A 12,296-nucleotide genomic window follows, 5' to 3' on the forward strand; every position below is an offset into this window, starting at 1 on the left:
CATCTAACCCCCCTGAACTAACCTAACCTCCTGTAACGTAACCTACCCACCTGACCTAACCACACATCAGTGAGAAATTAACACCTACAGTTTTAACCCGTTTAATGTCCGTTACTATAACAACGTTTCTTTACTCTATTCCTAGTGTGACAGTATCAGCTGATGGTACTGAGTGGAACAGTGATGGTCTCACCCTCATAAATACTTTTAAATGTACTTTGATGATTCAGAGAATAAAAATCGGAAATAAAAACTGAATAAATGTTTCCTCTGCTTTAGATTTATTTTACCTGTAGAATGAAGTGTGTTTTGCTGATTACTGTCATTTTACCTCAGAATGATTATCAAGTAAATCTCCACACACTGAAACAAACAAACAAACATGTTTTATATGCTGCAACTCCAAACTCTAAAGACTTTTGTTTTTGTCTGTGGAACAACTGAGAGCACTGGTGACTTTAAAAACTTTACTAGTTAACAGTAACAAAGAACAGAGTTTTTCAACAATTTCATCTCATCTAATATCATCTCAGCAGTTCATCACATCTCATCATGTAATCACATCATCTCACCTCATCTCATCATGTAATCACATCATCTCACCTCATCTCATCATGTAATCACATCATCTCACCTCATCTCATCATGTAATCACATCATCTCACCTCATCTCATCATGTAATCACATCATCTCACCTCATCTCATCATCTAATCACATCATCTCTCCTCATCTCATCATGTAATCACATCATCTCACCTCATCTCATCATGTAATCACATCATCTCACCTCATCTCATCATCTAATCACATAATCTCACCTCATCTCATCATCTAATCACATCATCTCACCTCATCTCATCATCTAATCACATCATCTCACCTCATCTCATCATGTAATCACATCATCTCACCTCATCTCATCATGTAATCACATCATCTCACCTCATCTCATCATCTAATCACATCATCTCTCCTCATCTCATCATGTAATCACATCATCTCACCTCATCTCATCATGTAATCACATCATCTCACCTCATCTCACCATGTAATCACATCATCTCACCTCATCTCATCATCTAATCACATCATCTCACCTCATCTCATCATCTAATCACATCATCTCACCTCATCTCATCATGTAATCACATCATCTCACCTCATCTCATCATCTAATCACATCATCTCACCTCATCTCATCATCTAATCACATCATCTCACCTCATCTCATCATGTAATCACATCATCTCACCTCATCTCATCATCTAATCACATCATCTCACCTCATCTCATCATGTAATCACATCATCTCACCTCATCTCATCATGTAATCACATCATCTCACCTCATCTCATCATGTAATCACATCATCTCACCTCATCTCACCATGTAATCACATCATCTCACCTCATCTCATCATCTAATCACATCATCTCACCTCATCTCATCATGTAATCACATCATCTCACCTCATCTCATCATCTAATCACATCATCTCACCTCATCTCATCATCTAATCACATCATCTCACCTCATCTCATCATCTAATCACATCATCTCACCTCATCTCATCATCTAATCACATCATCTCACCTCATCTCATCATGTAATCACATCATCTCACCTCATCTCATCATGTAATCACATCATCTCACCTCATCTCCTCATGTAATCACATCATCTCACCATGTAATCACATCATCTCACCTCATCTCATCATGTAATCACATCATCTCACCTCATCTCATCATGTAATCACATCATCTCACCTCATCTCATCATCTAATCACATCATCTCACCTCATCTCATCATGTAATCACATCATCTCACCTCATCTCATCATCTAATCACATCATCTCACCTCATCTCATCATCTAATCACATCATCTCACCTCATCTCATCATGTAATCACATCATCTCACCTCATCTCACCATGTAATCACATCATCTCACCTCATCTCATCATCTAATCACATCATCTCACCTCATCTCATCATGTAATCACATCATCTCACCTCATCTCATCATCTAATCACATCATCTCACCTCATCTCATCATGTAATCACATCATCTCACCTCATCTCATCATCTAATCACATCATCTCACCTCATCTCATCATCTAATCACATCATCTCACCTCATCTCATCATGTAATCACATCATCTCACCTCATCTCATCATCTAATCACATCATCTCACCTCATCTCATCATGTAATCACATCATCTCACCTCATCTCATCATCTAATCACATCATCTCACCTCATCTCATCATCTAATCACATCATCTCACCTCATCTCCTCATGTAATCACATCATCTCACCATGTAATCACATCATCTCACCTCATCTCATCATCTAATCACATCATCTCACCTCATCTCATCATGTAATCACATCATCTCACCTCATCTCATCATGTAATCACATCATCTCACCTCATCTCATCATCTAATCACATCATCTCACCTCATCTCATCATCTAATCACATCATCTCACCTCATCTCATCATCTAATCACATCATCTCACCTCATCTCACCTCATCATCTCATCACATCATCTCACCTCATCTCACCTCATCATCTCATCACATCATCTCACCTCATCTCATCATCTAATCACATCATCTCACCTCATCTCATCATCTAATCACATCATCTCACCTCATCTCATCATGTAATCACATCATCTCACCTCATCTCACCTCATCATCTCATCACATCATCTCACCTCATCATCTCATCACATCATCTCACCTCATCATCTCATATCATCTCATATCATATCATCTTATCATCTCATCTAAGATCATCTCATCTAATCTCATCTCATCTCATCATATTTCATCATATCATCATATCTCATCTCATACCATCTCATCATCTCATCTCATCACTTCATGTCATCTCATTTTCTTCCGTGTAGTAACCAGACAGACATCGACTGACGATTTGACTCCTCTTTAATCTGATAACATAAAACAAAGTTTACAGTGTGATTTTCGCCCCTCTTGTCTTTTCTGTTAAAGCAAAAGTGCAACACGTTAAGCACATGCTTCAAGTGCATTGAAGAGACAAAAAAATTAATCACAGCCTCAATTAAAATGAAAACAGGAAAATAATGAAACATACATGAAAAATAAAGTTATAAATATGATTTAAACAGGAAAACTATCTTTTAAAGTGATTTTTAAAGTAAAGATGACCTTAAATTAATAAGAGCTCAACAAAAACCCATCTCTCCCATGTGGAGACAATACAGAAAGGGAAGAGGAGGTGCAAGGACAGGAAATTAACATTGAAGATTAACACTGCTGTAGAAATTTAAAGGGGATCACACACAGGTAGGCGCATCAGGTATGTGTCACCAACATATTTGTGTAATTCTACATGTGAAATGAATATATAACTTCCCATACCCATTACATCAGCAGCAGTTTGAGGAAGATTAGGACTATATTCCAACAGGTTTGGTTCCACATGTAAACCAGTTGTCTAGCATTTAGCTAATCAGCTTGGTTAAATTGCTAATACTACCACACATGGGGTGTGTCTAATATTTACTTTCTTTGCTTTAATTCTGCTGCCTCAGGTTCTACCACAGATAGAAACAAAACACAAAGAAACACAAAGAAAGCAAAACAGATTTTTTTTATTTAAGGAAATAATGCAAAAGTTACAAGGGTATAATCTTTTTAAAAGCTGTACATAGTGTGTGTGTGTGTGTTAGTTTTGAAGCCATTTTGGGATGCCAGTATCCAGCAGTTCTATGGGCCAGTCCGCTGGACCCTCTTGACCGCAGGTAGCCACAAAGGGGTAGAGCTTCTCTTTGAAGCTGTCCCCTTTGAAACCAGTGATGACTGTTCTGGTTTCAGAGTTGAAGAAGTACACCTCCCCCATGGAGAAGTGGATCATGACCCCGATGATGTTGAGTTGGTGGGGGAGCTGGATCGGGAAAGCTTTTTCCGTTAGCATGTAGAGCTGGCTGTTCCTCTTCTGGATGACCCAGTATCTGTTACTGGGCCTGAAGTCGATCTTTCCTTTCCTGGGTGCAGATTCAGCCGCTACACCAACTGTGAAGCAGGAGCGATCTTTCACCTGTACCTCCCAGTACGGCCTGCCGCCAGTGAAGCCCGTTCCTGCGAGGGCGCCGATCACAGTGTCGTAGCGTCTCGGGTTGTCGGGTCGCACTATTGAGTACTGAACACCACGCACTGACCGCTGGTCATCAGAGATCAGAAGTCTTCTGTGAGCCGTGTTGGGGTCAAACCGCAGAGAATCTGAGGACACAAGGGTTAAAGCTTACAGTTTAATTGCTAAGTCAAAGTTTGGTTGCTGGGTCATGTTTGGTTCACTAGGTTAGACTTTGTGGCCTCAGTGACCGACAGTCCAGTTAAAGGGGCGTGGCCCAAACTAGACTTACATAAAGCCATTTGGTTTAGAAACCGATGGAGAATGTTAATGTAAGCTGATTGTAGGAACTCATGCATTATTCAACACGTTTGTCAGTCAGTGCATAGACGCGTGTTAGATTATTATTATTATTATTATTATTATTATTATTATTAAAAATGAATAAACTGGGGGTTTGGGCGTGACTGGTGGTTCTGTGCAGAGGAAATGAAAAAAACAAGATAAGCGATTAATGCTGATCTCCTGCTCAACAACCATCTGATTCTCATCAAGTGCTTCAACCAGTTAAACCAGTGAAATGATACCAGCACATTGGTCCACAGATATACACCAATCAGCTATAACATCATGACCAGTGCCAGGTGAAGTGAATAAGACTGAGTATCTCCTCATCATGGCACCTGTTAGTGGGTGGGATATATCAGGCAGCAGGTGAACATTTTGTCCTCAAAGTTGATGTTAGAAGCAGGAAAAATGGACAAGTGTAAGGATTTGAGAGAGTTTGACCAAAAAGACCAAATTGTGATGGCTAGACCACTGGATCAGAGCATCTCCAAAACTGCAGCTCTTGTGGGGTGTTCCCGGTCTGCAGTGGTCAGTATCTATCAAAAGTATCCTTCAAGTCCTGTAAGTATCCATGGAGACCCCACCTCACAATGTACAGGACTTGGTGCCAGATACCACAGCACACCTTCAGGGACCTAGTGGAGTCCATCATGCCTTGACAGGTCAGGGCTGTTTTGGCAGCCAATATTTGGCAAGTGATCATGATGTTATAGCTGATCGGTGTATGCTGCTTATGCAGCTTAGTCATGTAAACAAATAGAATTAATTCCTGAGAGTAATGAAATGTGATGAATTTGAGGTAGTGTCTCACTCTCCAGATCCTTTAACTGTTTTTTTAGTTTGGTCACATCTTCTTGCAGATTCTCCTTCTCATCAAGTAGCTCTATAGAGAAGAAGGAAAATAAAGGCTTAATGTGATGAGTGTCATAAACCAGAAACTGCTTTTAATAGAGAAAAAAGTTCTTCAGAAGCCAGAAATAGAATTCTCACTGTTGTTTTCTCTCTTCAGCTCTGAGATCTCCTTCTCCGTTTGCCTCAGCTGATCTTCACTTTCTGTTTGGAAGACAATCAAACACAGTCTTTCTGTGAGAAGAAGTACTCAGTGTGACAGGAAATCAGGAGTCAGGAGCTTGGCTATGAACTTGTACAACATCTGGAAAAACAGAGCTACCTGAACCCCAGACTGTGGATTAATGATACCTCAAGATGGATTCTAATCACATCCTGATCCTCACTTCTGAAGACTCCAGAGTTTCAGAGTGTGGAAGTGTCTGAAAGGAGAAATTCTTCTCTACAACTAAATGCTCTCTGAATCCAAACTTTATCATCTGTTACCAGTAAATAAAATCAACTAGACTTAAAATTAATTTCCAGCCAGTTATTTACAATGGACTTTGTTTAACAAATCATCCTTCAGTTTAATTATCTAAAGGAACTGAATGAAGGTAATGAAGTGAGATGAAAGTGAGGGAGTGTAAAGTGTCTCACTCTCCAGGGCTTTTACTCGGTTGTTCAGCTTCTTCACATCTCCACGTAGACGCTCGTTCTCACTCGTCACGTCTCCAGAGAACATGGAAAAGAAAGTGTTAATGGACTGGAGACAACAAATGATGTGGAAATAACCAAAGAAACCTCAAGCTCTCACCAGCATTCTTCTCCTTCAGGTCTGAAAGTTCCTTCTCCTTTTGCTTCAGCTGATCTTCTAGCTCTGTTTGGAAGAGAATGACGTCAAACATGATAAACATGTAAAAGAATTCAGATTAGTGATAAAATGAGCTGAAGATGACTTCATGAGTCTCACTCTTTGTTCCCTTGAGCTGCTCATTCAGCGTGGCCAGATGATCACGCAGATTCTTGTTCTCCTGTTTCACATCTACAGGAACCACAGAAGATAAAGACTTAACAAACAAGAGCTTTGATATACTATGTGTCTGAAAGTCAGGAACAAACAGAAAGATGTGAGTAAACATCTACAAAATACGCCTCTGCAGCAGTGGAGTCTACAGTGTAAGCCTGAAATACTACAGGAATTTCCTTCTCCTTCTGCTTCAGCTGATCTTCTTCTGAAAGAGTCAAATCCATGCCTCCTCCTGATGAGTCTTTAATATATTGTGACAAATCACTGACAACTGAAGGAGGACTAAAGATACCGCAAGCCAGATCACAGGCACCTCGAGGTGGGGCAGTAACACCTTAGCATCTAAACATCTGAACCTGCAGAACATCATCAAGTGATTATACCCTGGAACCATCAGAGATATCTCCTGCTGGATTGATCATCACTGGGGACTGATTTAAGATTTCAAGGTAAACTGATGTCCCGCATTACCAATCAGTGACACCTTTTAAAAAGAACTAATGATACTTTGGAACAGATTAAGAATAGCTCAGGATACGTAGATGATCCTCAAGACAAGAAGGAAACTGATGATGATCCCTCAGACCTGAGGAACCAGACTGATGATCCCTCAGACCTGAGGAACCAGACTGATGATCCCTCAGACCTGAGGAACCAGACTGATGATCCCTCAGACCTGAGGAACCAGACTGATGATCCCTCAGACCTGAGGAACCAGACTGATGAAAGTTACTGTTACTGAGAAATAACTCAATAAAACACTAACACTGATCAATGATCCAGTAATCCCAGACTGTTTACACCATGCATCAAATCAATCCTACTAATCCCTAAAGTTCTCATGCAGACACACTGTTCTGTTCTGAGGGTGATGGAGATCTCTCACCTTCATTAGTGTTCCTCAGTTCTGAAAGTTCCTTCTCCTTCTGCCTCAGCTGCTTTTGGAGTTCTGTTTGGAAGAAAATAATGTGATAATCAAATCCATGACCTTTACATTCATCAGTAGATACACACATATTTTACAAATGAATTAGAACTCCATTATATTGGCAAAAGTTTTGGGATGTCTGCCTTTCCATGCACATGAACTTTAATGACATCCCATTCTTGATCAGTAGGGTTTAATATGGAGTTGTCCTGCAGATAGAACAGCTTCAACTCTTCTGGGAAGGCTTTCCACAAGGTTTAGGAGTGTGTTTATGGGAATTTTTGACCGTTCCTCTAGAAGCGCATTTGTGAGGTCAGGCACTGATGTTGGATGAGAAGGTCTGGCTCACAGTCTCCACTCTAATTCATCCCAAAGGTGTTCTATCGGGTTGAGGTCAGGACTCTGTGCAGGACAGTCAAGTTCCTCCACACCAAACTCACTCATCCATGTCTTTATGGACCTTGCTTTGGTCACTGGTGTGCAGTCATGTTGGAACAGGAAGGGGTCATCCCCAAACTGTTCCCACAAAGAGCATGAAATTGTCCAAAATCTTTTGGTATGAAGCTGAAACATTAAGAGTTCCTTTCACTGGAACTAAGGGGCCGAGCTCAACCCCTGAAAAATAACACCACACCATAACCCCCCTCCATCAAACTTTACACTTGGCACGCTTGGTGCCTCAGCGTGCGCTGACTCTGATCTGTGATTTTACCTGGTCTACTACTTCGTGGACTGAGTTGCTGTTGTTTCCAATTGCTTCCACTTTGTTATATTACTGACTTTGTTATATTATTGACTGTGGAATAATTAATACTGCGGAAACTTCATGAATAGATTAATTATACAGGTGGAAACCTATGATGGTACCATGCTTGAATTCACTGAGCTCCTGAAAGCTTTCAGAGATGTGTGTAGAAGCAGTCTTGCATGCCTAGGTGCTGGATTTTATACACCTGTGGCCATGGAAGTGATTGGAACACCTGAATTCAATGATTTGGGGGGCTGTCCCAAAACTTTTGCCAATATAATGTATGTTGAAGGGTTTTTTTTGTTGTTGTTTAATTGTGATGATGGTCACGTTTTCATATTCCATCCTTGCTATCGCTCATCAGCAGGTACTTCCTGTTTCCTGTCCAATTTTTCCTTCTGTGAGAGAAAGCCAAGATATAAAAACTAAACTCAGCTAAAGGAGCAGCAGATCTCTCACCTGTGTTATTGTTCTCCAGGTCTGAGATTTCCGTCTCCTTCTTCTTCAGCTGATCTTTAAGCTCTGTTTGGGAGAAAATGATGAGAGAATGTTCACTTTAAATGAGAGAAAAAGTAGATGGATTGATGATAACGACTGAAAGAGCTATCTGACCTGCGTTATTGTCGTTCAGATTTGAGAGTTCATTCTTCTTTTTCTTCAGCTGCTTTTCAAGATCTGTTCAAGATAAAAGAAAAAATGAAGTGAAGATGAAATTCTTGTCAGTGTGGAACAGCAGCTGGACTGGAGACTGCAGCAGAACAGGAACCTGCAGCCTGGCACAGGAGGAAGGAGATTTCTGGAGGTCTGAAGTTTAATGTGTAAAACAGTGCTGGAATAGACAAAAACAAATCTCACAGATCACTAATAACCAGATAATACTGTTACCATGGATACATGGAGATACGTGCTGACAGATCAGTAAGACCTCACAAGAGATCTGATTCAACCCTCAGACTGATTTAATAAAGATAGATAGATAGATAGATAGATAGATAGATAGATAGATAGATAGATAGATAGATAGATAGATAGATAGATAGATAGATAGACAGATGTTGATGCTGATCTGGAAGGAGAGATCTCACCAGCTTTCTCCTGGTTCAGGTCTGAAATCTCCCTCTGCTTCTGCTTCAGCTGCTCCTCACACTCTGATTGAGGGAAAATCACAGCAGTGTAAATATGTCTCCGCTTCATTCAGAGAATAAAGCAGCAGTGAAGCAGATGTCTGACCTGTGTTACTGTTACTCAGGTCAGAGATGTCCTTCTCCTTCTTCTTCAGCTGCTTCTCCAGCTCTGTGTGAGGAGAAGATCACCAGAATTACAGCTCAGGATTGTTTGATGCTTTGGTATTAAAAAGATCGAAGAACAATAGAGGTGTCCAGTTGATTATTAGATTGCAGATGGTCAGAGGTTCTGGTCAGATAAAATAATATAATAAATAATAAGTACGTTAAAAAAAGCATGAAAAGTACCAGAGATGCGTTTCTGTGCAGCTCGAATATTCCGCCTTTGCTCTTCTCTTTGATTGTTCAACTGCGTATTCAGATCGGCTAATTTGTCGACTAACACACACACACACACACACACACACACACACACAAACATTTTTAATCCTTTGTTTTAGATGTTAATATTTTTGCTTCAGATCAATAAACCTCTTACTCAGTTTAATGTTTTCTTCGTCCAGTACCTCCAGTTCCTCTTTGGCCTCCTGCAGCTTGCGGTTCTTCTCAGTTAGTTGTTTCTGCAGCTCTGTGCCAAAGACAGTAAATCAACAAAACAAACAAAGAACTGGACAAACAGCAGTGGGCGGAGCCTCGAGAGGAAGCAGAAACGATATTTTCTCCCCATTAGTTCTTCACCTGTGATCTGTGCAGCATTCTCTTTCCTCAGCTGCTTCAGCTCCTGCTCTTTCTCCTTCAGCTCCTGCTGAAGGTTGGAGATCTGGTTCTCTGTGGATTAGATGCAGAACACACACACACAAAAGCCCGTTAGATATCTGTCATCTCTGTTAGCTCGCTGCTGGAGTTTCATCAGATGATGGAGAGTGTGACAGAAAAGACTAGATGACTAAGCCAGCCTCGTCACGCTCATCTGAGGAAAACTGATGAGACAGGAATGTGTATGTTCACAGACAGACCAGGAGGGGGCGGAGTCTTACAGCTCTGACAGGGTTTAATCACACTGTAGTCCAGGATGATTGACAGGAGCAGGTTTCCATCTGTTTTGTTGTTGTTGAGCTGCGCACATCACTCTGACTTCCATGTTCCACCTCACAGATGACTGGGTCTGACTCAAGATGTCCAGACAAACTCACTAATTAAAAGTGAACTGATGTATTTTTTACTGCTGTTTTTTACCTCAGTTCCTACTTGACCCTGAAGATCCTCTTCCTCACTTCCTGGTTTCCTGTCTTCCATCTTCTGTCGCACTTCCTGCTATCCCTCAGCATGTGCTTCAGACTGAACAACCTGCCATTTTCTACCCTGATGAACTTCTTGCTTTCCTGCTTCTAGTTTTTCAGCCTTCCTTTTGACTCTGCTGCGTTCCTGCTGTATTTTTCCCACTTCCTTCTTCATCTCAGTCCATGCACCACCCTGAGGAACCTTATTCTCTCCTTCTACCTACTTTTCCTTAGAATCTGCACCAGAGTTTCTTGTGAAGACCCTAATTAACTGCTGTGTTCTATCCTCATGTTTTTGTCTGATCTTCACATCGTCTGGTCTGATCTGTTCTTCAGGAATGATTATTTTCTGATCTTCACACTTACTGAGCTGGTCCGTTCCACATCCGCTGCTCTTCAGGTAAGCAATCTCTTTATTCTTCTCTTCGATCACCTTCTCCAAACCTGAAAAACATTCAGATTGTTTTATTCAGTCTGTGTTTCAGTTCAGAGAGTCACGTGATTTCTGCTGGAACTGACCTGCTGTCTTCTCCTGCTGCTCCTCCTCAAGCCTCGCTAGAGCTTTATTCAACTTAGCCACTTCCTCCTTCAGGAAGATCACCTGGATGGCTGAGAGGGAAGGAGAGAGAGAGAGAGAGAGAGAGAGAGTTAAAAATCACTGCTTTCTCTTACCAAAAGCATAATAATAATAATAATAATAATAATAATAATACACTCACACAGTGAAGCTTTCTCGTTTCCGCTGGCCGACAGTTGGGTCAACAAATCCTCCATCTCCTCCTCTAGTTCTGGACTCACACACACACACACACACACAGACTTTTTTTCACTTTTATCTGATTTTTAACCTTTTTCTTTTTCTTTCTGATAAAGTAATGATGAAACTCACGGTTAATCTTGGCTAAATAGTCTTGGATGTGTTCCTCCTGCTTCCTGTTCACCTTCCTCAAATCCTCCAGTAACCTCTGAACTGCAGAGCAGAAGAAAATGAAATGATTGACATCCCTGACACGCCCGCTCTCAAACACTACCCTACAAACAGCAGTCCAGATGTTCTACACAGCCTAGTGAAGGAAGCTGCCTCCTGCTTACGCTGCAGAGATTCTTTCCTCCACTTCCTGATATTCTTCTTGGCCTGCTCGAGCTCTGCTATCTTCTCTTCCAGTCTCTGCTTCAGCTCTGGAACAGAAAGAGAGCAGACGTCATGTGGGTTCAGTTCCTCCAGAACCTTCTCCAGAACCTTCTCCTGATCACTCAAAACATCAGCAAGATCCTGTTTATTAGCAGAACCCTTCAGTGGAGGAGCTCCAATGGTTCCTCTTCCTCTTCATTTAGCTTCCAGATTCCTGAAAGAAACCCAGGCAAGGTGTGTAAAGCGAACACCAGCTGTGTGAGGTCATACTCACCGTCCACGTTTCCTTCAGACGAGTCGATTTCCTCCTTCAGTCTGTCTATTTCCTGTTTGAGAGCGTCCACTGTAAACACTACAAATATACAGACAGAGCAAACATTAAATATGAATGGATTATCAACATGTTAGCATCATTTACCTGCGCTAATCTTCTGATTAGCTTTCATCCAGGTTTGATTGACTCACCTTGATTGATCAGTGTATCGTTCAGCTTCGACACCGTGTCACCAAACTCGGCCTTCAGTTCTGTAACACACACCGGAACGTTTTTATACAAAAAGGAAGAAAAAATGGTGATGTTTTTAAATGCTTTAAACAAACAGAGCGTGTTTCCTCACTGTTGTAAGATTTCTCGAGGTCGCTGCACTCCGTAGCCCTCTTCAGCTCAGCCTGTAGTCCTACAGAAGGAAAATAAAGTTCAGCTCTAAAGGTGTGTTCCAGTTTCCTTCATCAAGCCAACAT

The 12,296-nt window shown here is 41.1% G+C and overlaps 1 protein-coding gene across 1 annotated transcript in view; it reads right to left on the minus strand.

Annotated features, from left to right (window-relative positions):
* Positions 1–3,638: 3,638 nt before the first annotated feature.
* Positions 3,639–12,296, minus strand: part of LOC131347124 (myosin-2 heavy chain-like) — a 38,688-nt gene continuing 30,030 nt past the window's right edge. The window contains exons 23-44 of the mRNA XM_058381021.1: positions 12,173–12,232; positions 12,021–12,080; positions 11,830–11,907; positions 11,516–11,602; positions 11,313–11,393; positions 11,143–11,211; positions 10,943–11,032; positions 10,790–10,867; positions 9,882–9,971; positions 9,682–9,771; positions 9,492–9,581; positions 9,250–9,312; positions 9,105–9,167; positions 8,632–8,694; positions 8,479–8,541; positions 7,230–7,292; positions 6,287–6,358; positions 6,131–6,193; positions 5,974–6,045; positions 5,476–5,538; positions 5,297–5,368; positions 3,639–4,286 (exon numbers count right to left, since the gene is read on the minus strand). Coding sequence (XP_058237004.1) covers positions 3,733–4,286; positions 5,297–5,368; positions 5,476–5,538; positions 5,974–6,045; positions 6,131–6,193; positions 6,287–6,358; positions 7,230–7,292; positions 8,479–8,541; positions 8,632–8,694; positions 9,105–9,167; positions 9,250–9,312; positions 9,492–9,581; positions 9,682–9,771; positions 9,882–9,971; positions 10,790–10,867; positions 10,943–11,032; positions 11,143–11,211; positions 11,313–11,393; positions 11,516–11,602; positions 11,830–11,907; positions 12,021–12,080; positions 12,173–12,232 — 2,084 coding nt within the window. The 3' untranslated portion in view covers positions 3,639–3,732. The remainder of the gene's footprint in view (positions 4,287–5,296; positions 5,369–5,475; positions 5,539–5,973; positions 6,046–6,130; positions 6,194–6,286; positions 6,359–7,229; positions 7,293–8,478; positions 8,542–8,631; positions 8,695–9,104; positions 9,168–9,249; positions 9,313–9,491; positions 9,582–9,681; positions 9,772–9,881; positions 9,972–10,789; positions 10,868–10,942; positions 11,033–11,142; positions 11,212–11,312; positions 11,394–11,515; positions 11,603–11,829; positions 11,908–12,020; positions 12,081–12,172; positions 12,233–12,296) is intronic.

The sequence above is a fragment of the Hemibagrus wyckioides genome, linkage group LG26 (assembly GCF_019097595.1).
Source record: "Hemibagrus wyckioides isolate EC202008001 linkage group LG26, SWU_Hwy_1.0, whole genome shotgun sequence".
Lineage (NCBI taxonomy): Eukaryota > Metazoa > Chordata > Actinopteri > Siluriformes > Bagridae > Hemibagrus > Hemibagrus wyckioides.